The 24377-nt window shown below is 43.7% G+C and overlaps 1 protein-coding gene across 1 annotated transcript in view; it reads left to right on the forward strand.

Moving 5' to 3' along the window:
- Positions 1-13726, forward strand: part of LOC148035471 (endoribonuclease YBEY, chloroplastic-like) — a 124783-nt gene extending 111057 nt beyond the window's left edge. Inside the window, exon 13 of the mRNA XM_087677425.1 lies at positions 13137-13726. Within this exon, the coding sequence (XP_087533551.1) occupies positions 13137-13307 (171 nt within the window). The 3' untranslated portion in view covers positions 13308-13726. The remainder of the gene's footprint in view (positions 1-13136) is intronic.
- The last annotated feature ends 10651 nt before the right edge of the window (positions 13727-24377 follow it).

A 24377-nucleotide genomic window follows, 5' to 3' on the forward strand; every position in this document is an offset into this window, starting at 1 on the left:
TCATGTGTTAGAAAGTGTGACCAGTCTTACTTGAAATTGCAACCTGACTGCAACCTGAGTCAAATTTCAAAGGTTGAAAATCAAGGCAAATGTTGATGGGTGTTGTCACTAAATGCCCTTATTGAAAGGAAAAGTGACGAGTTCTCTTGTATGTCTTCGAGTGTGTGCTCTATGAGAGCACAACTCAAGGTTCAACAATAGCCTACTCTGATCTTCTTTTCAGCTTACACATCTGCCAAAACCACTAGTCCAAACAGCAGAAAAGACCAACATCATGAAATGACTTATGCTTGATTTCAAGTAATTAACTTGCTGTCTTGTTCGTTAGAGCTATGGGTTTAGAGGAGTTATCCTTGCTTTGGACCCTGCAAAAGAGGTCAGCTAGCATGAATTTTCAGGTCCATAGGGGTCTTTGCAGGCATTTGGAGGCATTGCTCTTACCCTTCGGGATTTATGGCAAGGATGTACAACTTTTTGTTGTTATACACAACTTACTGTTTTAAAGCTGTAAGTTGGGTCGAAGGTCAAAGACACTAGCCCAACTTTCAGAATGATTGCAGTATACATGAATGAATAAATTTTGTCTTCATTCTCATTTGGCGATTTAGGGGCTTGAAAGTGGCACTTGTATATGTGTGCACACTTGCAAGTGTGGGTGTGTGTAATGGTTGTGTTCTATTGAAATGAATCTGCTTTATTGCCAGCATGGAGGCCCATAGGAGGTATAACCTTAGATTGAGGTCACGTAACATACTGATGTGTTTGATACTCCTTATCCATGTTGCTACCTTATCCCTGTCCATAGGAGGTATAACCCTAGATTGAGGTCACATAACATACTGATGTGTTTGATACTCCTTATTCATGTTGCTACCTTATCCCTGTCCAACACCTTTGCTGTCCCTGTACTGAAAGTTGCCAAAGGCAAGCCACTAACCGTTCCAGTATGTGACTGAATCCCTGTACGGGAGTTTAAAAAAGTAATGCATGTTGCCCTGTCCAGATATCCTGATTTCCAAAAGCCCAACCCACAGAAGAAAATAGGTGGTGTTTTGTTTATGTATTCTTGTGTGATTGTACATGTATGCCTCCTATACCTTAGTGTATGTCCATATGAGCGTACTGCACATCATACATTAAGTAAATAGCAAAGAATGAGTTGTGACTGTTACAAGGAGAAAAAAAGGAAGAAACCTTAGAAACCTTGTAGCTAAATCTGCTAGACCATGCTTTCAACAAAGAGCGCTCCAGTGATACTTAGAATATTTTGCTGGCACTTAAATAATCCAGAATCCAGACACCCCTTACAGAAATGCAAGAGAGCTAGAAAGTAACAAGAACAGAAACCCCAAAACTCTAATCCTTCAGGAAACGTGCCTCCAAACACAAACCCTTGTATAATAGGCTATGGTTCAATCTTCAATAACTATTCACTTTACCCACCATGAATATCACCATGTATTCCAATGTGGCCTGGACTTACATCACTGCTTACTTTGTAGACACAAGTAACAATATTTTACCTCCACCTCGAGGATCTGATTAACCAAGCAAAGGCACAAGCCTGCAAATCTTTTGTTGCTTTTGTGGAATCTCTGCAAAGCTTCAATACAATGCATAAGATTTTCTTCCACATTGGTTCTTGGAGTGTGGTTTGGACAGATGCCACCTTTTAGTATGATGACACCTCTCATCCCTCTCTCAAGTAGGCATATATTTTTTAGACGAGTTGATGCAAGTGCCCACTCCAGCAGGGAGTCAAGTCCCTTATCCATCAAGATGTAGCACTATTGGTATCAATTTCTCAAATTCATAGCTTATGAGTTATTAGACACCCTGGCTACGTTTGTGTATATATGTCCCATGCTATGAGGGTTGATTGTCACTAGGTCAGAGTATCATTCTGCATTCTTGAAATTTTAGCCCAGGACATGGTCAGGACCTTGGGATTTAAAATTATGAAGGTTACGTGAAACTTTCAGTTAAGGACCAGAAGAGTGGCTTTCAACCTTAATGTGGAAGTTTGGGCAGCAAGACATGATAACCTAGGTTTGGGGCCGCAGCCACTTAAGTTTTTAAGTGTAGGTATGTCATTTGGAACTTCGAACAAGCCTAGGATATTTGGAAAAGTGGGGATTAGTTTGGCAAGTCTATTGCGTCATCCCACCACTACCACTCCCCCCTGCCCTCCCCGAGGCCCCCAAAACAAAGAAAAAGGAAAAAAATGCACATATCAGAATTGGTTTTTGAGAATTCATTGCTGCAATTGCAGGTTAAACAGCAAGAAGTGATATTGAGCCATGGGGAATGCAAGGACAATGTCATGGATGGCAGCTACAGCTGCATGATCAACGTGAGGTGCATTTTGTGTGATCATGCACCGATACAACTGGTTCTTTTGGAGGAGTCAAGGGAGCCACTGTCAATGTTACGATTCCTAGCCACCTTTAGTATGATGAGGCCATTGTTAGATTTTGGGGGGAAGGGCCTTTCTCAGCTGGATGGGTAGCTAAGTTTGGGATGAACACCTGTAGGAGATCAACTCTTCTTTAGAGAGGAGGCCAAGAGCAGGAAAGAGGCCTCTTGGAGACAGAGAGGATTACTATAGCTTCATTGCTATCACTTGAGGAGGAAACACACCCAGGATGCAAGTGGATGACTGAGAGGCTGCATGTCACCAAAGCAGAGACAGATGCTATGAGGAAAGACATATCAGAGTATTAAGTATCATGCAAGAGCTTAGTTTTGGACACAAGCAATAGCTAGAGTGAACAAGGATTTCTTCTGCACTACATATAGCCATGGAGTATTATGCCACCCTACTCAGGTTTACAACTAGACATCCAAGTGTTGTGTGTGTGTGTGTGATAATTGTGCAAAGGAAAAAGTGATGTATAGTACAATGCCCATGTAGGGATACAACAAGAAGATGATGGGACGAATATATGAAGCAGTAATGTCATAGTTGTGTGGTTGATTATGATACATTGATAAGTAGCTCTATTCGGTTAGGATTGGTGGTGGTTAGAGTATGTTATACATCCTTGATGAGATAGGATGGGGGTAGCATCTAGATTGACCCCTTAGCTCTACCAGGTACCGCTCGTGTTGCTGGCAGATTTCTCCTCTCTCTCCAGTGTAGCCTTTGTGTCTGCTACCCTTGCACTTGTGGTTCGTGGGTTGCACTCATCTCCCCAGCTCTTTGGATTTTCACCCTGCTTTGTGTAGGTACTGTGTGTGTGGTCACTATTTGGAAGAAATTGGTGAGTGGTGATTGTGCCCTCCCCTTCTATCAGAGTGCCTGCTTGTATTAATGATGTGTGGAGCCTTGAATCTTAACTAGACATTGACTCAAGCAGTGCTGGTTTGGAGACCCCACGACTAGTCTGAGGGAGGTGTCTCCTCTTCCTCATAAAGTGGTCTGTGTAGTGTGACATCTTTAGGGGAAGTGGCTGTAGGGGTGAGATCCTTGTCTGTTGTATGTGCAGCTAGCAAAGCTCTTGTTGCACGACTAGGTTTCTCTAAGTGTGAGAGAGGTTTATGGAGGGGGAATGAATGCCATATTGAAAGGGGACAAGGTGGTCCATGTTGCTCCCATATCTTGTGAGCCAATGCTGGACCTATGTATAACATGATGTCTCATGTCCTGCCTAAGCTAGCTACTTAGAGACCTTGAAGGCCCTCGTAGGTAGTCTGTTCGAGTGCATGTCGCGTTCTCTATGTATGAAGTTGATGGTGTGAAAAAGAACCTCCAACATCATGGGGGCTGCTTCAAACTCTGCTCTAATGATCTCATGTGGTACTAATGGTTTGATATGGATTATCTATGAGAGCATGATGATATGTGGTCTCTCAACCTATGCTAGGTTGGGGGACCAAACATAATTGGTGTGACCAGTATGTCAAATAGCCACTTCTATGTGCGAGACTCGTGGAGATGCACCTCATGGCATTGTCTATCTAGCATGGACAATGTTGCATATCCTTGTGTAAGTCGATCCCTAGCTGCATGTGCCATGATGAATCTCCTAGCAGATGCAATGAATGTGATCCCTAAGTAGACATATAGGTCCACAACTTCTATATGTCTGGCTCCTAGAGTAAAGACTGCTCTCCTCACTGTGGCTGATGTGTGGAAGATCATGATCTTGGTCTTCCCAAGATTAACCATCAATCTACGTTTGTGTAGAGAAGTCACGAAGAGCATGGAGATGTCATTGTAGACCCTATTGTGACTCAGAAACCAAAATAGTATCACCAAAATAAAGCATAATAGAGACTAGGGTACTTGCTATGTCCACCCTATCTCCTTCTTATGTAATGCGGTTTTCTATCTTGTCAATGTAGAGTCCAAAAAGTGTAGGGGAGATAGGGCATCCCTACTTCACTACAATTGTGCTAGAGACTATGTCTAAAAGTCCTCCTAGGTGTCTCACTTAGCCTATCACCCTCTCGTACAATGTATAGATGCCCCAAATCATATTTGATGGAACCCCTAGTGTCTATAGTCTCTTTAGTAGTCTACCTTGTGGAACTTTATGAAAGGCTTTGTGGAAATCCACAAAGTAGCAATAGAGTTTTATTCTTGCTCGCTTTCACTTGCTCAATTATGCCTCACATGCTGATGTGGTAATCATATAGTCTCTCTACATAGAAGTTCCATATCTCCGGGTCACTAGTGGGTGTGGGCTGGCGTGGCTCTTGCACTCTATGCCGTGCTACATGGCCACGTCTCTCAACATGAATAAGTGACAGATCCCAATATTGTACCTCCTTGTATGTCGACCGTTCATGGTGAGTCAAGGTCCTTGTTTGCATGTGGGATTCCCTTTCTGTAATATACCCTAGCCTTGGCCCCTCTTTGGATCCAGAGGTGTTTGTATAGCTCCATGCACTTATCATCATACCATCTTTTGTGGCATGATTCTAGGTCTGGTGAGTCCCCTAGTGTGTGTGGAGTGTGGGAAGCTCTAGATGGAAAGAAGTACCTGTCTATAGATAACAAACACAATTGTATGACTAACTAGACTGATAAAGAACACAGTTAGGGGTAGGGGGGTAACTGAAGTGAGTGATGCGCTGCGGAGATGCAATGTCCGGCGATGAAATGTCAGGTAAAGAGCAAAACACGTGAGCAACAGCCGCGAGTGAGAGCGAGGGATGCAAGATGTTCTTGGGTACTATTGGAGTGTGTACCACTTTAGGTTTTTAGATAGATATATATGAAAGTACAAGTGTGCTAAGGGTGCGTTCACACCCGTGCACATATAAAAGGCACCATGGCCCTTTATTCCCAACAACCTCCCACCTAAAGGCAATGTGCCTTAAGAGGAGAAAAGAATCAGCTAAGTCTAAGTATGTACAAAGCTGAAATACATATATCTATCCAACTCCCATCATCTGTCGGCAATGAGCAAACCGCTCTGCTGGAAGACCCTTCGTGAGAAGATCTGCAGGATTATCATCTGTATGCACTTTGACAAGCTCAATGCTCTTGCTGTCAAGTACATCTCTGATGAAGTGATACTTCACCTGTATGTGCTTCGTCTTTGCATGAAAGACGGGATTCCATGCTAGCATGATAGCACTCTGACTATCACAATGAAGAACGGGTAACTCTGTAATGCCAAGATCTCCCACCAGACGTGAAAGCCATAAAGCCTCCTTGCATGCCTCAGTAGCAGCCACATACTCTGCCTCTGTAGTAGACAGTGCAACACACTTCTGTAGCCTGGAGATCCAAGAGACTGCTCCTCCTGTGAAGGTAAACACATACCCAGAAGTGGACTTTCTACAGTCCGCATGACCAGCATAGTCTGCATCCGTAAAGCCAACGACAGATGCCTTCTATCTGCTAACCACTCCCACTGCAAAGGCAATGTCAGGACGTGTAGCAACCATAGCATACATCAAGCTGCCAACAGCTGAAGCATATGGAATCTTGGCCATTTCAGCCTTCTCATCATCAGATGTAGGGCTGTCCTCTGCACTGAGTTTCACATATGGAGGCAATGGAACACCAATTGGTTTCCCCCCCTCCATATTGAAACGCTGCAAAACCTTAGAGACATACTCCTGTTGAGATAGAAAGAGTAATCCTTTGGACCTATCTCTGAGTATTCGCATGCCAAGAATGTGATTTGCATCACCAAGATCCTTGATGTCAAAGCTGCCATGAAGACTTTGCTTCAACGAATCCAAGGCATGAGTATCCCTGCCAGCAATCAGCATGTCATCAACATACAGAACCAAGATAATTAGGCTGCCATCTGCGGCCTTCTTGGTGTACAAGCAGTGATCCACTTGACTTCTTTGAAAACCTTGAGACTGCATAAATGTATCAAACTTATGATACCATTCTCTTGGTGCTTGCTTCAGCCCATACAAACTCCGTTTGAGCTTACATACCATCTTCTCTTTGCTTTTAGCCACAAACCCTTCAGGCTGCTGCATATATATGTCTTCATGCAGATCACCATGTAAAAATGCAGTCTTTACATCCATCTGTATGAGCTCCATATCTTCAGCTGCAACCAAGCCCAAAATGGTTCTCAATGTAGTCATTTTGACTACAGGAGAGAAGATCTCATCAAAATCAACTCCATGTTCCTGCTTGTACCCCTTAGCAACCAATCTGGCTTTGTACTTTGGCGAGGAACCAGAAGTGACCTTCATCTTATAAACCCATTTGCATGGAAGCGTTTTCTGCCCTTTAGGCAACTGCACCAAGTCCCAAGTGCCGTTTTTCTCAAGAGATTCCATCTCTGACAGCATGGCTTTATACCATTTCTTGCTGTCCTGTCTGTCCATTGCTTCCTTGAAGCATGACGGCTCACCACAGTCAGTGATCATGACATAATCAGCCACATTATTTGCACCAGGAACGAATCTGTCGGGTTGTCTAGTGGCCCTAGACGATCTCCTAACCCAATGATCATTGTTTGCTGGCTGTTCAGCCTGCATATTATCATTTACAGCTTGCTGTCCTGGCATTTCAGCCTGCAAATCAACATTAACAGCTTGCTGTCCTGGCTGTTCCTGCACATTTAGTGGCTCATCATTATGGGCAATGGCTGGCTGATCATTTCCAGCATCATTTTTTGCATTCGCAGGTTCATTTACAGCAGGTATTTGCTGCTGTACAGCGGGCACATTTTGCTGTCCAAAAGGTACTTCTTCCCGGAATACAACCCTACGAACCTCCTCAGTCTTTTCGGGCTGTTTATGCATGCGACCTTCCCGGAAGATAACATCATTGCTGCGCACTGTTTTCCTTTTCACGGGATCCCACAATCTATACCCCATTTCACCCTCGTCACCATATCCTAGGAATATGCATTTACAGGACTTTGGCTCAAGTTTGCTGCGGTCTTCCTTACGAATGTGCACAAAAGCCTCGCAGCCAAACACTCGTAAATGAGCATAAAAAGGTGGCTTGCCCGACCACGCTTCCTGAGGGACTCCCCCCCCCAAAGACCTGTTTGGTGACCGATTGATCAAGTGAACGGCTGTCATAACAGCCTCTGCCCAAAAACCATGGGGTAATGCAGCATGAGACAGCATAGTACGGACTTTATCCTGTATAGTCCTGTTCATACGCTCTGCAACTCCATTCTGGGGTGGATTATGAGGGGCAGTGAGCTCCCTTTTTATCCCTTTGCTGTCACAAAATGCCTGAAAGGCCTTGGACACATATTCCCCACCATTGCCAGAGCGAAGACACTTAAGTGTCTTATCAGTCTGATTTTCAAACAATGCCAAGAAGTTTTTAAACTTGTCAAGTACTTCATCCTTGCTACGAATGGGGTAAACCCATACCTTCCGTGTAGCATCATCGACAAAGGTGACAAAGTACTTCTTCCCCCCCAAAGACAATCCTGGCATCTGACATACATCTGAATGTACTAACTCTAGAGGTGAAGATTTCAAAGAAAGAGATTTCTTATGAGATGTCTGCGCATGCTTACCATAGACACAATGATCACAATGCTCAAAATCAGCATAACGGAGACAAGGCAAGTAACCCAAACGAGAAAGAACTTTCATTCCTGTTTGACTCATGTGCCCTAACCGGCCATGCCACAAAGAAACACTTGGCTGCTCGGTTACTGCGACAACATGGTCACGCACACTAGATACATGAAGAGGATACAGAGTATCACTCTTTGAACCCCTGGCAATGACTCTAGATCCTGTACTGATCTTCCATTTTCCATCGCCAAATGTGGTATGATAACCATCGTCATCTAGCTGCCGAGTACTGATTAAGCTCTTCTTGAGCTCAGGTACATGACGAACATTCTGAAGAGTAAAGACAGAACCATGCTGAAACTGAAGCTGCACACTGCCAATGCCTGCAATATCACATGCTGAGTTGTCCCCGAGATGGACAACACCATGTCGACCGCCTGTATAATCGGAAAACCAATCTCTGAGGTGACATGAAAGGAGGCACCCGAATCTAAAATCCAGCTATGCATGTCATCAGCCGAATCGGCAACCAATGCATGGGCATCAAAACATGAAGACACGAAGAGTACATTGTTCCCACTGTCACTGTCCTGAGTGACTACATTCACCTCTTCGATCTTGACGCTGCTCTTCTTGGGCTGGCTCTCTTTCTTCTCTTCCTTGCTGTCCTCTGTCTTCTTGCCTTTCTCTTTCTTCCACTTGTAACAGTCACGTTTGAAGTGACCCTTCTTGCCACAGTGGTGGCATTCCACATTCTTGCCGCGAGACATGCTGCGACCCTTGCCATCAGATTTTCCCTTCTGCTGTGATCTGCCCCTGGTATGCAAGGCACTAGACGACTTACTTGATGCATTATTTTGCCTATTCATCTCTTCCATAAGCAAAGAGCTTTCCACGTCAGAATACATAAGCATAGCATTCGAGTTACTCAAGGCAGTCCTGAATGTATCCCAACTCTCTGGTAGAGTGCAAAGCAGAAAGGTAGCTTTAAACTCGTCATCAATGACAAACTTCAAAGCAACCAGCTGGCTGAAAATTGAGTTGAATTCACTCAGATGATTTGACATAGCAGTTCCTTCTTTCATCCGCAAATCCATAAGCTTTTTTAGCCAATACACCTTACTAGCTGCACTCTTCTGAGCATACAATTCCTCTAGTCTAGTCCAAATGGCATAGGCAGTGTCCAAACCCTCTATGTTAAACAGCAGAGCATCAGAGACAGATAGCTCAATGGTCGAGCGTGCAAGCTCGTTCAACTCATCCCAGTCATCTTGTTCCACATCTACGGGCTTTACCCCTTTGGCCTTGATCGGCTTAGCCTGCTTCTTCTGCAACAGGATATTGTAGCATTGCTTTTGCCACACTGCAAAATTATGTGCACCCTCAAGTTTCTTGATGTGCATAAGATGGCTGCTATCGCTGCTGCTAGCCATGATTTTCAGTCCAAAATATGACCACAAATTCAGCAAATGCAGGCCCAAACTGTCAAACAAGTGACCAGGGTACAAACAAGTACCAACCAGCAATAAGTACCAGTTAAAAGCAGAAATTTCAGATCTGCAAATCAATTTTCAGAAGCACCAAATGTTGTGCTACAGCACTTCACAACTGATGACAGCTGTTCCAAGGACAAATACATCACATTACATGAGAAGTCCCAAATTTTAGCTGCAATTTCTGCTGTACATGCACCCACGGGCATAAAATTTGACCCGCACGGTCAAAAGCCCCAAAGTTTTGTGCTCAAAACATCAACCATACATCTGCACTGTCTCTGACATGCATAGAGTAGACCAATTTTGCCAAAATGAAGCAATTTCAGCAAAACCCCTAAATTTTTCAAGTGTCGGGCGTCCAAATTGCATGAAATTAAACCCGCATGTACATAAAATGACCAATTTGCGCACAAATTTTGCTCAAACAGCAAAAGCCCCAAATTGCACGGGGTCCAATGTGCATCAATGTCAAGAAATTGGGTCAATTTTAGCCCAATTTTAACATGTACATGAAAAGCCCCAAATTTCGGAGGCAAAATGTCACAAATTCCTGCAATTTCTGAGACAGAATCTCACTGTGTGTCTTGCTCGTGTCAAATCCGGACAAATCCCCAAATTTGTGGCTCAAATCTGCCCAAAACACAGAACTGTGCTTACACGCGCGAACTCCCGTCAGTGGGCAAAGGGGGCAGCTTGCAGTAAACCTTTGAAAATTAAAAAATTTTGCAAGAGAAATTTGACGAAAACTGTCCCGTAACGTGACGACTGCTGCGTTTTGACCTGCCGCCAGCGTTTTGACCTGCCGCCAGCTGCACGTGGCCTGGAAAGTCACGAACTGACCTGGCGTGACCTGCGTGACCAGCGCCTGTGCAAAACACGTCACTTCTGATCTGCGCCTGACCTGCACGCTGCCTGGAACTGCACGCCTGACTGCACACTGTCCAAGAACAGTGACGAGCTGACCAGAAAATGACTGACTGACCTGCGCACAACCTGGGAAATGTCGCCTGGCTGAAAAACGTGACCTGTGGACTGCGAGAAGCACGAACACCTTAACCGAAGCTCTGCACGGACTGCGAGAAGCGCGAACACCTTAGCCGAAGCTCTGATACCAGTTTGAAGTGAGTGATGCGCTGCGGAGATGCAATGTCCGGCGATGAAATGTCAGGTAAAGAGCAAAACACGTGAGCAACAGCCGCGAGTGAGAGCGAGAGATGCAAGATGTTCTTGGGTACTATTGGAGTGTGTACCACTTTAGGTTTTTAGATAGATATATATGAAAGTACAAGTGTGCTAAGGGTGCGTTCACACCCGTGCACATATAAAAGGCACGATGGCCCTTTATTCCCAACAGTAACCTAGAGACAATGAACATTGAAGAAGATAATGAATGAATGAATGCTGAATATAGACAATGCTTAATACAGCAAACACACTATGCAAAGGTGAAATATTGACCCTGGACTCCCATGTCTGAAGGACGGGGGCAGAGAGTATCAAGTGGAGAGTGTGTCGTACTCTGATTGTTCCCGAAACGTAGCAAGTAGTCTCCTTGAATGTACATGGCAAGCTGGGTGATGGCGGAGCAGTCAAACACAGGTCTTCAGTTGATAACTTTGGTTGGCCACAGCAAACTTGTGAAAAACGCAGGTTGGACAGTATTGTGGAGCACTAAAGGCAGCAGACCAGCAGTCGAAATCAGGCTGAAAACAGTTACCAGCTGATGAAGAAGGCTGGACAGTAGGTGGCAGTTGACGGAAAAGAGCTCGAAGTGAGATATCCTTCATGAATGGGGTGTAGACAGCAGGTATATTGCACTTGCAAACTGCTAAAATGAGGTTAAGACCAAGTAGTGGGCAGTCTACCTATTTATAGATGGATGGGTCCTCCCAAATTAGGGCCGGGCTTATGGGACACAAACACTTTAGGAATACATCTCTTTTGTACTAATTACATTTAGAATGCATTTATAGCTCAACACTACAGAGCGGCTGAGTAGGATGAAGGTGAGCTAGGAGGCAAGTCTCCCTAGGGGAGCGGTGTGCTCGAACTATGTGAGCCCATTATAGATGTGATGGCTGCATATGCTAGTGACTTTGTGTTTGAAATAGAAGGTGGTGGGTAGTGGCTGGAACCTGTGGATGTGGAGAGGGGTTTATGGTGAGGGGCAGGTAGGTATGATCCACTCCAATTGGACAAGGGGGGATGGTGAAGGATATGACTAGCTACATCATCTCAATGGAGCACAGAACTAATCCACTATGCTGGAACCACATCAATGCTTTGAATTTGGTCTACTTCTTCATCCTGTTGTAGATATTGGGATGGCGTTGCAACTCTGGTTCTAGTAGGTACTTGCCATATCGAGTGCTACCTCCTCTAGTATCAGCTTGTACCCTACTTGTGCCTACATCCTTTACATCCATCACTTGTAGTTGCCATGGATCCTCAAAATCATATGTATCATAGTATTTGCTTTGTGTCTTGGCATTAATATCTCCTATAAAGAGAATCTCTCCCAGTTTGGAATAATGTACAATCTCATCTGAGAGGTCTGTCAAAGCTGAGTCCTTTACTCCTCTGTTGCCTCCTCACTTTGTGCTACTAAGGCTCCCCCATAGCAGGCATACTGAGGAACATTAGGGGCGTGGACCAAGAGGACAACCAGGCAGGGGCAGGTGCAGGGCAGGAAGGGCAAAGCAGGGGCAAGACAGGAGGGCAGGGGTGGGGCAGGAAGGGCAGGAGCAAGGTAGGAAGCAGACAGCAAGGGAGAGATGGGGCAACAAGAGCAGGGAAGGGGCAGGACAAGGGCACCAAAGGTGACAATTGGAGATTATCGGAGACCAATCGCATTACTTGGAATTCCATATAAGATCCTTACCAAAGTGATCAATCTTAGATGATCTCCTCTGATGCCAAACATCATATGCTCTACCCATGCAAGTTTTCCAAAGGTGACAGATCCGGCATTGAGAGGTCGGTGAGATACGGCTGCCCCCTTGTACCTTTACTTTTCCTATTAGTGGCATAGGCCATGAGCTCTTATCTGAGAGTTCACTGCATTAGGCTGCCCATCTGAGGGTTTGAGCAGCTTTTGGTTTTAGAGAGATGTCCCTCAAATCAGAGCTTCAAATAAGAGCTTTAAATGCATAATACCATTTTTTTGGTGTATTATGTACATTATTATATTTACGTATGTTGTAGCCTAATGGCACAAATACCTGCAGGTCTGTCCCTCACATAAGAGCATTAGGAGGGTCAGGAAACATGCACCAAAAAAGGATCTACAGAAAACTATTTCAATCAAGACACAGCAGAATGTGCCTCCATCATTTCATTCTTTCAGCCTTAGCTATTGGGAATTTCACAAAATATGCCTCCGTTGTTTCATTCTTTTGACCTTAGTCATTGTGTACAGATGAGCAATAATAATTGCTCTTATGGATATGGGTATTCCTTCTTGCGTGTGTATTGGATTGGTAGATGCTAAATCTTTGAGAAATGAACGAAAACCACCTTCTCATTATTTGAATTTGGATCAATGGTCAGAACTGCATATGCTTGAACTCATATCTTGATGGCAACCTTAGTGTCTTTTAATAGTCAACTTTGTTTGTCAGGACTTGAGATCATAACCTTGACTCATTGAACAATGTTGAATATTCGTAGGCCATGGCAATTGGTGATGGTGAGAATGATATTGAGATGCTTGAGCTTGTTGGGTGGGGAGTGGCAATGGCAAATGGTGCTGCGAAGACACTTTCTGTGGCAAGTGCCAAGGTTGGTAGCAATGACGAGGATGGAGTTGTTGAAGCTATAGAACGCTTCATTCTTACTTGATGTCTTAACTATTTTTTGACAAAAATCTGAAGCTCAAGTAATATGTTATTTGCATGGTCATTTGAGATCCCTGCCAATCACCTACTTGATTCAAGCAGTGAATACTCTCAGTTACATTCTTTTCTTTTTAGATGCATATTATCCATCATACTAAAAAAAGAGCAGAAAAAGAAGAGAAGAAAAGGAAAGAAGAGAGAGAAAATGAGAGTTGAAATCTCAACTGGTTACCCCCCCCCCCCCCCCCAAAAAAAAGTGATTGGTTAGCTCAAGAGGTGGAGCATTAAATTATGTACTACAGAGTGGACACTCGCAATACAGTTGTATTGGTTCATTTTCATATTCTTGCTATAGTAACAATCGAGGATTGCACAGAAGTTATATCTTGATGTGCTCAATTTGTAGATGTTCATTCTTCCATGTTCTTTCCTGATTGGATTCATTTGCACAATACATATGAAACAAGTTTTAAAGGCTTGCCATTTACATGTTGGTTTTGGACACTTTCAAAAGGCAAATTGCACGAGGGTAACTTCAAGTCAAATCCTTATCTTGAATGTTGCATAGGAACATATTGGTTTTACTTATTGCACTTTGTTATGCATAGATCAGCATTTTGCAAAGTTTTTTTCTCCAAGGAAAGAAAGATTGATTTATAACATCTTGGAGAACATCCCCCTAAGGTAAAATACAAAGTATAAGAAACTTTGAACAGTGTCTTAAGTACATTGCACATGCTCTTCATAGAGAAAACTAGCATATTATTTGTGCAATTAAAAGTTTTGCTTGATGGACTATACATTACACAAAGGGTTTCCAAACAATTAATCACGTGCAATTTTCTATAGGTCGATCCATTTGATACCATTTCTTTGTAGCACCCTAAGATGCATACCTAACTTTAAGGATGGAAAGTTGCATGCTAATTATTATGGTTAGTAGCTATATTGTTATTCAAAAAGCAATTCAAGTAAGATTGCCTAAGTATATCATAGGGTTTGTTTCAACATCTTCATGTTTAGGCCTAGTGCATTGAAGCTTCAAATTTCTTTTTCCTAGCTGAAAAAAACGTGCTTGAAATTCCTTAGAGAACTCTTATGACTTGGTGATTCTTTGACCCTTGGTAAGTATAGAGACTTAGTAGCTCTTGTGTCCATTGTTTGCTCAATTGTAGATTGTACTCTGCACACAATCAATCGATGTGTTTGATTGAGAGCTTTTTAAACATTTGTAATGAAAACAAGGGTTGACCAAGTTCATGTAGTGATATCATGTATGGATATGGACACTTTGCAAGTTGAGAGAGAGAGAGAGAGAGGAAATGAAATGATATATTAATGTCTACAGAATGCCAAAATGACCTATGAGACAATCATGTGTATGATGGTGCAACTGTGTGGGCAAAATATGTAGCAGAAAGCCAAATAGGAAAGAAAGCTAACTATGGTTATGTGTAAAACATAGAGCTCTATGTAGTAATAATGAGCTCCAGATGGTACAATCTCATGTGGGTATGGAGGGCATCGAGCAATAATCCCATATATCCACTTATGAAGGTGTTGGTGGTATTTGTGTTGAGGCCCAAGATGTTTGGATCAGCTAAGTTGAACGGCATGATCAATCAGTACTTGTTTGTGTGTGGATTGTGGCGGTAAGTCTGCCATGTAGATTGGGGCTGTAACTATATTGAAGTCTCACGAGTCTTCTTTGTGAAGAAGTTTGTGAGTTGCCTCTGTAAAGGGCCTTTATGTTTTGGAATAGCTGTACTCGTGAGGTGCATGTCATGAAGCCGTCGTATCTCAAGGAGAGAGAGGCGAAGGCATCGTTGATCAATAAAATCCATGACTCCAGTTAGTGGTTCAAATCTGTATCTAAAGAGAGTGGAAATAGCCACGAATCTCATAATATATTGGGTAGTGGTAGATATAATGCTCCTTTGTCTTTGGCTCTATCAGACATATTTGGTATATTCACTCTTTTGGTGGGATGGATCTATATCTACTAGTCTTGATCTCTAGTTGATGTGAGGAGGGGCCCAACTACCCAATAGTACATCTGAACCCATGGGAAAGGTGGGTGTCCATGTATCTTGGGTGAATAATAAATCCATCATGTGTAGTATGAAGGAAATCCTGGTGGTAGAAAGTCATTAATGTCCCTAGCTCCTACCCTAGCATCAACCATATCACTTTGATATCCAACTAGGTAAGATCCATCCTAATGATCTTGCGAATCTCTAACTTGCTCAACTCAAGAGATGGTGCATCAAGGGGGTATTGGAAGGGGGGTAACTTTTTCATTCTAAAGCCATGTAGCTCAAACCAGGCCCACATCTGTGCATGCCAACATGAAGTATCACTCTCTCTGGCAAGTTGCTTGGAGGACTCAAGAGTCAACCGTGTATATCTGTGTCTGGGTAAGTCCCATAGATTGTATGGATGCGATCAATCGGATGAGGGCCTCTACCACAATTGGTGTAGTTGCTAGCTCACCTCTAATGATTTCATGTGGAATTAAGGCCTTACATTTGATCATCCTGGATATTACGAACACTTGGGGTTTCTCCATCGACGTTCATCCGTCATAAGTGCGCCTTGATTTGCTACGTACTCTATCCACAACCATCTCATACAATGCCAAAATACCCGAATTGAGCTCTTTCGATACTCCAGTCGCATGTAGTCTATGTATTAGCCTATCTCTCTGTATTGTGTCGTCAAAGGCTTTGTGTAAGTCCACAAAGCAACAGTAGGTCTGTCGGCCATGGGCCCTTCCCTCCTCAATGATCGCTCTAAGTGTGAGGATGTGATTCAATGTGGAGAAGCCTCGCCTAAAGCCAGCCTCTCCTTGTGCTCTAAGACTCCACTCCACATCTCTGCCCCTTGCTTAACTCATGCTCAAGGATGGAAACATATAACTTAGCCAATGTATGCCTAACCATAATAGTCTGATAGTTACTAGGTAAAGTAGGGTCCCTTGACTTGAGGATAGGCACAATAGTGTTCGTGCTTTAGCTCTCTAGCAGGCCTTCCCACATGGCTCTGTTAAACGTGTAAGCTAGGACTCATGCCACCAAATCTCTAGCATGGATCAGGTGCTTGACCACTAATCCATCATGATCTTGTGCCTTTCCTTTGCTAAGTCTGTCAATGGCCTCTTGGACCCTACTTTCTGTAAAGAAAGTGGTTGTCTTTGTACAAGGCTTAGGTAGGTCAAGAAGAGGTGGCTGACCCTTCACATTATAAAGACTAGCTATATACTCCTCCCATGTAGTGGTGGATGTAGTAGGTGTGCTCAGGCAAATGCTCTTTGAAAAGGCTCCAAGCCTCTCTAGAATCCTGGCTCAAGAATAGCTGATATAGATCTCACTCCAACTGGGCTAAGAATGTTCTCTTCTTCTATTGGGTGAGGCGTTAAAAGTGTATCTATGCTTGTTCGTGGGTAGTGGACCCCAGTGTTATATCTCTCTCTGTAGCCACACTATGGTCTCATGGCACTCATCGTCATACCAATTGTTCTGAGGTGTCACCCCGATGGAGGTTCTTTGTGTGGGTCGTGAGTATGTGAAGGCTACACCTACAACGATGTGTAGGGCCTCATTGAATTGCTAAGTCAAGTCCTATAATGGAATATCAGGGTCTACATCATGTAATAATCTAAGGATCTCCGCCTCATAGATATCCTCTCTCTCTAGAAAAGAGGTATCTCGTCTATTGGTGAGTTGCATGATGGGTCTGTGTGTCAATGAATTGAAGGTCGATGGTGGTGAATGATAGGTAGACATGATCCACTGCAATTCCGAGAAGGCGTGGTGATAGTGAGATGTCCTCAATGTGAGATATCAGCATCGGTGGAGCAAGTATATAGTCTCTTGTGCTAGCACCGTGTATGTGAGTATAACATGTTAAGGCGCCAGATAGGGGGCATCTAGCTAGGCCATTGAGAATGGCCAACATGTGTGTTGTGCTCATCTCCACAAGGTATCTCCCATATTCGGTGACTACCCCCATATCTTGAGATGTTCTCTCTAGTTGTAGCTCTGATACATCATGCTCTTATAGCATCTCCTCAGACGCATCAAAGAAAGACACCTAATGGGAGCCTGTTGTGGCATTAAAGTCTCCTAGCAAGATAACATCTCTCTCCTTCGAGAACTCCAAAATATTCTCATCCAAAGCCACATATGGTGTGTTAACTCCAATGCAAAGAAAGCAAAAATAAAATTAAAAAGATACAAGGCAAAGCGGAAAAAGGCGGCCCCTAAAGAAATAGGAGGAAAAAAGGCCAAAAGCGCAAGGACAACCTTAAAAGTTTAGGGGGCAAAAGAGGAAATGGGCATTTTAAATGCAAAGGTGCATCCTAAATTTTTGCAAGAGAGCACCAAAGTTGAAGAGGCTCCCTCTTGTGCAATTTGTAAATATAGATGGGAATGGATGAAGGCACAATGTAAATAGGAAGGGAATAGGAAGACAGGACCTAGGCTAGAATGACTGGGCATGTAAAAAAGGGATGGGCGCCCAAAGGGGATTAGGGCTTGTATAAAAGGAAAAACATGAATAAAGAAACTCATTGTTGTGTGTGGCCAAAACTAGCTCTCCTTTTCTTCTTCTTATTCTTGCTTGCTTATGCTTATGCATGAGAGGAGTGTGAGGAAGTGAGGAAGTGAGTGTGTGAGGGTGAGGGACCGTGGTGGAGAAGCTCTCTATCTTCTCTTCTCTTCTTTTTCTCTTCTCTTGTCTTGTGCACAGCAATGGGGCATGGAGCTTGGAGCTTGAGGATTAGCTTGCATCTTGGATTGTGGAGCTACCGAAGTGCTTGAGGGAGGAGGCAACTCAATCGAGCATGAAGGTAAGACCATTACACTTATAGGTGTGAGAGTGTATATGGCTATGTGAGAGATAGCCATTGCACTTGGCTTGAAATGCTTGAAACAGTAAGCGGTCCGTGGGTCTTCGCAGTCAAGTGTTTTTGTTTTCATTGCTCGGACCAATGGATTCAAGCTTTGAGTGCTTGCACTCTGAAAATTGAGCATCGAAGTAGGGTTTGCCCCAAACCGGTGCTTGAGTTAGGTAGGAAACAAGGGAGTTGAAGAGGTATTCGATCTCCTTTGCAAGTAAGTTTTTTGGTTTTTTGGATTTAGTTAAGTAGATAGGATTGTGGTTGCTTATGATTTGGATGCATTTAGATAATGAAAAAACAAGGAAAAAAGAGAAACACGCAATAGGGTTGTTGTTGTAATAGTAGTCCCAAAACAGGCAAAATAGAGGGAAAAAAGAGCTTTAAGACATTAAGATGGCAAAGAGAGAGAAGGGGGAGGTAAAAGACTAAGCAAAGAGGGGCTTACGAAGCCAAGAGGCCAGGGGAAGAGCTCATTTGTCATTTTTGAGTTGAGTGAGAAAGCTTGAGAGAGAAAGAGAGAGAGAGAGAGAGAGAGAGAGGCTACAAGGCTAGACACCTTCCTATTGGATATATGTTTCCATAATCATAGTTGAGAAATTGATCAAGGCACGTGTGAGATTTGTCACGATTTTTGTAATGTTGAAACTTTTGGCGCCGTGCTCGGACAGATTCACAGTCATTCGAGTCCTGTTGCAGCTCAGACAATCGGAGTCCTTAATCCACTTGGACGAACCATATTAGTTCGAGTCCTGGACTTGGACTTGGATAACAAAATTGGGCCTCAAACGGCCACTCAGGCTTGGGAAGATAACCTTGGGCTCAAACGACTAAGCTCGATCTTGGATGACCAAATTCGAACTCCAAAAATAATCCACTCAGACCGCTTAAACGATTGAGTACCCATTCAGAGATTGATCAAGGCATGTGTGAGATTTGTCACGATTTTTGTCGTTTTGAAACTTTTGGTGCCGCGCTCGGATGGATTCACAATCGTCCAAGTCTCACTACAACTCGAACAATCGGAGTCCTCAATCCTCTCGGAAGAACCATACTGGTCTTAGTCCTAGACTTAGGCTAGGATAACGACATAGGGCCTCAAACGATCACTTAGGCTCGGGCGGCTAACCTTGGGCTTGGATGACTAAGCTCCGGCCAAATTCGCGAACTCCAAAAATAATCCACTCGAATTGCTCAAACGACTGAGCATCCATTCACTCAGACCCATCCTAGCCCAAGCTAGACGACATTCCCATAGGCCTCCAGATGTGTAGAACGGCTCATAAGGCCACTAGACTCACGAATCATGACCTAACGGTCCAGAAAACGACTATGGTCACTGACGCTTAGCCGCATGTTCTGATAGAGACTGAGACTGACTGACTAAACCTGCTACCCCTCAAACCACATGTCAAGAATGTCGTAGAGACTAGAACGAACCGAGTAGAGGGGTCGTTACCCACATGAAAGGATTAGGAAAAGTGTATGTTGCACTATATTATTTCAATTCATACACTACATCAATTAAACATTTGATATGCATTAGAAAAGATGAAAGCTTGATTTCACACAACGCACATTATTGAGGAGCACCCCACTAGCATTTGAGTGCACATAACATTGAGGATTGTTTTAAATAGCAAGGAGTTCACACAAGATAAGATAAGTTGAATGAACCCACTAGTAGGAGGAGACCCTGAGACATGGAATAATGGCGAAGGACACCAATCACTGAATACTGAGAGACTTGAATCATCAAGCTGCTTAGGAGCAACAACGATAGAAATGATTATGAATGCAGCTCTATCCAACTTGATCAATCTGATTGACACCCTAGTTGCTCAAGAAACCAACAACATGTCAAGAGCCAGCACCAACCTTGAAAATGACGAGCTTGACTTGGGAGAATTCCCAATTGACATCTAGCAAATGATAACCTGGTATGACATGCAAACCGAAATGGAGTATCACAGTATAGACCAACCGAGGACATCATAGCCGATCTCGAGAAAGAGTGAAAGTTGGTGAGGAAAGCGCTATAGGGCATAGATACCTACAACCAAGAGCAGCGAGCTTAAAAGTTGAGGCAAGACATAGAAATGCACGAAGTCCAACACGTCTTAGCACTCACCAATTGAAATAGGACATGATCAAACACTCTGAGGGAGAGAGCACTAGAGACCGATTTGAGCAAGCTTCTCGGGAAGTGACTCTTAGACAACATGATTGCAGAGTAGAGTAGAGTAGCCATGGCAACTTCGTTGCTAGCATGACTAGGAATTACCTTGAATAATTAAGAGCCAAACCAAGTTACATGTGGTTGCTAAGCAACTCGTTAAGTATCAGCTTGACAATGACATGTGCAATGCGTGCATTGTAGAGGAAACCACCTTTTGAGCGAGTGCATGGATCCTAGATCTAGACCTTGTGCCAATTATGGTAGGTTTGGCCATGATGCAATGCATTACTGATTACCGAGGCAATTTCCATACGGCCATACAATCAGCCTTACTACCTAGGGAATAGACTGCCATATTTCGAAAGGGGAGCTCCACTAGCTCTCTCAGCACCCAATGATTCAAAGCCAATTGTCCTTAGGATGGATATCAACCCACAGGGATACCTAGACCACCTAGACCCATCGTGACCCATCCACCATAGAGTAATGCTCTGATACATTACATAGAGAAGCCGAACAAGGACGAAGCATATGTGAACATTTACATCTGGTATGACAAAGAGGGTAATTCCATCTTGATGGATTTCAGACTAGTGCTGGTAATGGCGTTGGGTAGGGGAAGAGGTAGAGGTCTAGGAGGACAGAACCAAGAGCCCACATCGCATGCTAGACTTGAGATCATCCAGGGCACATCTCATCTCAATGCCCCAAAAGGGAGCAAGCCAATCGAGACAAGGCCGGACCTGAGAAGCCCTGAGCATGGGATCACACATTTGCACATCGAGTGTCCTAGGCGGAAATCTTCCACTAGTTTGGCTATCGTGCCATCCGTACCATTGGGATTGTTCGAAGTTGAGACACTTGATGGCTAAGCTATGCCAATTCCATGAATGTCATGACTCGAGCACAGCAAAGCATGTCGATATTTCATTACCTGGACCTAGCAACCTCGATGCAACTTCAATAGGGAAGAAAAGCCGTAAAAAAAGGAGAAAGAGGGCTAAGACAAAGATTACACTTAAGATAGATAGTACCACCGCATTATCAAAGGGGAAGCAAGTCACGGATGCAGAAGCAAAGACATCTACTCCTAAGACAGCAAAAAAGGGAAGTGCTGAGATTGGAGAATATCTTGATTCGAGGCACCAATTAAAGTGGTTGATAAGGTCAAAGAGTGGGTGAGAGGAGCCCAAACGCACTTAAAGGATGTGGAACCCATTATCACGAACTAGATCGATGAGCTCCCTAGAGTGAGTACACCAATCTCACCTACTCAGTTAAGATCAAGAGATGCATCCGTACCCCACATAGCACCGTATAGATAGAGCCTAGATGCCACAGGTAGGTAGACTGCCCAAGATCATTGGCAAAACAGTGTAGAGCCTAACAAAATGCGAGCGATTGGCAACTTGCTCCACGATGTTGATATCAACCTCAGTGACTCTGCCTTTGGGACAACTGCTCAGGCAAAATCCAACCTTATGGCAAGTGCTGAAGCAGTAGGTAGAAAGAACAAATGAGCTTGGAGCGATTGACTTGTCCAACCACTGATGTAGCTATGCACATATCTAGCTTAATCCTAAACTCAGTGTTGCCTAAGTCCTTACACGTGAATGCTTTCTAGGAAGGCACGAAATGCATGCAGTCCTACCTGTTGTAGCATTAGGGGATGTCATAAGAAAGGGGATCGTAGACACAGGAGTAGGAGTCAGCATACTCAACCATGTAGTCCTTAAGGCTTGGGGTAACCCACCTGTGGAGACTGCAAGGTTTAATGTCATGTTGGCCAACGGAATGAAAGTTAGGCCATTTGGGATACTGAAAGGTTGACCCTTGAAGATAGCGGGAGTCCATTTTTCTCAGTGAAATTCATGAAGGGAGTGGACTACGATATCCTATTAGGCCGATCCTGGATGCGAAATGCATGATAGAAGATTGGGGCAACGGTCTCATTGACCGTCCCCTATCTTGAAAGGAGATTCACGGGTTATGAATTCTTATGAACCAGTAACAAAATATATCCCTTGCCCAAAGAGGACGAGTGGGATTGGATGCATGTGCTAGCCACCATCAACCTATCATTGTCAAATGACAAAGAGGATTATAAGCAGTTTGCAAGGATGGCCAGTGGGTCCCATAAAGCCACAACATCTCGGCTACCAAAGGGTAAGACCCCGCTATCAGTACCATTGCATGATGGGCAGGAGCTCTAGCAAACAATCACACATCCATTTCCACATTCCATCTAACAAAATCGAGCTCCAAGGGATCCTTGAATACTTGACAAGAGAGTAGGTAACCCAACCACCAATCTCAAACCCCTCAAGGATCTCATGGACAAGCTGATGAAGAGACTTGAATCTAATGTACAATTGGGTACTAATAATGGATGAGAAGAGGGTTGAGAATAGAAACCTAGGAGACAATGAGCAGTCAGAAGGTAACAATTTGGATGATGAGTATGAAGAGTGCTACTCTACAAATGAGGAAAGTGTTGAAGAGGCCAAGACAATAGACTATGACATGGATGGCCAAGTGATTAAACAGATACGAGTAGACTCCAAGCCACGAAAAGCCAATGTCTTTAGGATCAAAAGGGGAGTCTTCAAAACAGAATGCAACAGTACTTGGTCGGAGCACCTAGGAGTGATAGACTTTGAGCAATCTAGATTAGCTCAACCAAGCACTGCACCACTCCTTAGAACAGAATCGGCCTTAGAGTTGCAACCACCATGGAAAACTTCTCCTTCTAATGAAGGTTGCGAGTTTAACTTTGAGTCGAAAGTGAGCTTTGAGAACAACCTAGAAATATCCTGACCACCTAAGACCAAATGCATCAAAGGGGACCTGCTAGTCCACCTAAGGCGCAAGCAGTTGAAGGAGGAAAAAGAAAGCAGCCAAAGGGGTCAGAAGTCGAAGAACAACAGAACCCCCAAGACTTACCTAAGCACTTTACGAAGTTCAAAAAGGGTGATAGGGTAGTGATCTTGTTAGGAGCTAAGAGGCAAGGACAAGCAAATGAACCAATAGAAGGGCTTGCTAAGGTCAATGAAGTCAACTTGGCAAGGAAGGAGAAAAGCCTCGGTCCGTGTTCATATAGCTAATGACCTAATTGAGCAAGAGGAGGTTGATCTCGTCGCTCTCCTGCGAGACTAATAGATATATTTACTTGGTCCTTAGATGAACTCAAATGAGTGGATTCTAAGGTCATGACCCATAACATCCGGATGCAATACCAGTTAAACAACAACCATAGCCGATGAATCCAAAACATGCACACACCATCAAGTAGAAGATAGATAAGTTATTGAAAGCTCGATTCATCCTAAAAAATTGAGCACACAGACTGGGTATCACCCATAGTGATTGTCCTGAAGAAGAATGAAAATTTGAGTGTGTGTAAACTATAAAAAAATCAATGCTGCTACAAAGAGAGTTAACTATCTACTACCCTACATGGAGTACATGCTCAAAAGAGTAGTTGGAAAAGAGGCCTACAATTTCCTAGACGGCTTCTCACATTATAAGCAAGTGTAGGTACACCCTGACGATAGGCATAAGACAACATTTGTGACAAAATGGGACATGTTTGCTTGCATAGTCATGCCATTTGGGCTGACGAATGCACCGGCTACCTTTTAGCACCTCATGTGTGCCATCTTCAAAGACATGCTTAGGTGAGAATTGGAGGTGTTTGTTGATGATCTATGTGTCACTCCAGTTGGAGGGAACACCTGGATAAACTTCATGCAGATTTTGAGTGGTGTAGGCTATATAATCTCTCCTTGAACCCCTTGAAGTGTCAGTTGTTCTGGGTAAAACACAGATGTATCCTAGGGCATGTGGTGTCTAAGATTTGCATTGCCACCAACTTCTCTAAGGTCAGAGTCATTGTCAATTTACCACCACCCACGAACTATAAGGGAGTTCAATGCTTCCTAGGTATTTAGGGTACTATTGCTGATTCATTTTGAACTATGCATTGATCGCTAGACCCC

The sequence above is a fragment of the Lygodium microphyllum genome, chromosome 5, assembly GCF_053477565.2.
Source record: "Lygodium microphyllum isolate KBCC chromosome 5, Lygodium_microphyllum_v1.1.10, whole genome shotgun sequence".
Taxonomy (NCBI): domain Eukaryota; kingdom Viridiplantae; phylum Streptophyta; class Polypodiopsida; order Schizaeales; family Lygodiaceae; genus Lygodium; species Lygodium microphyllum.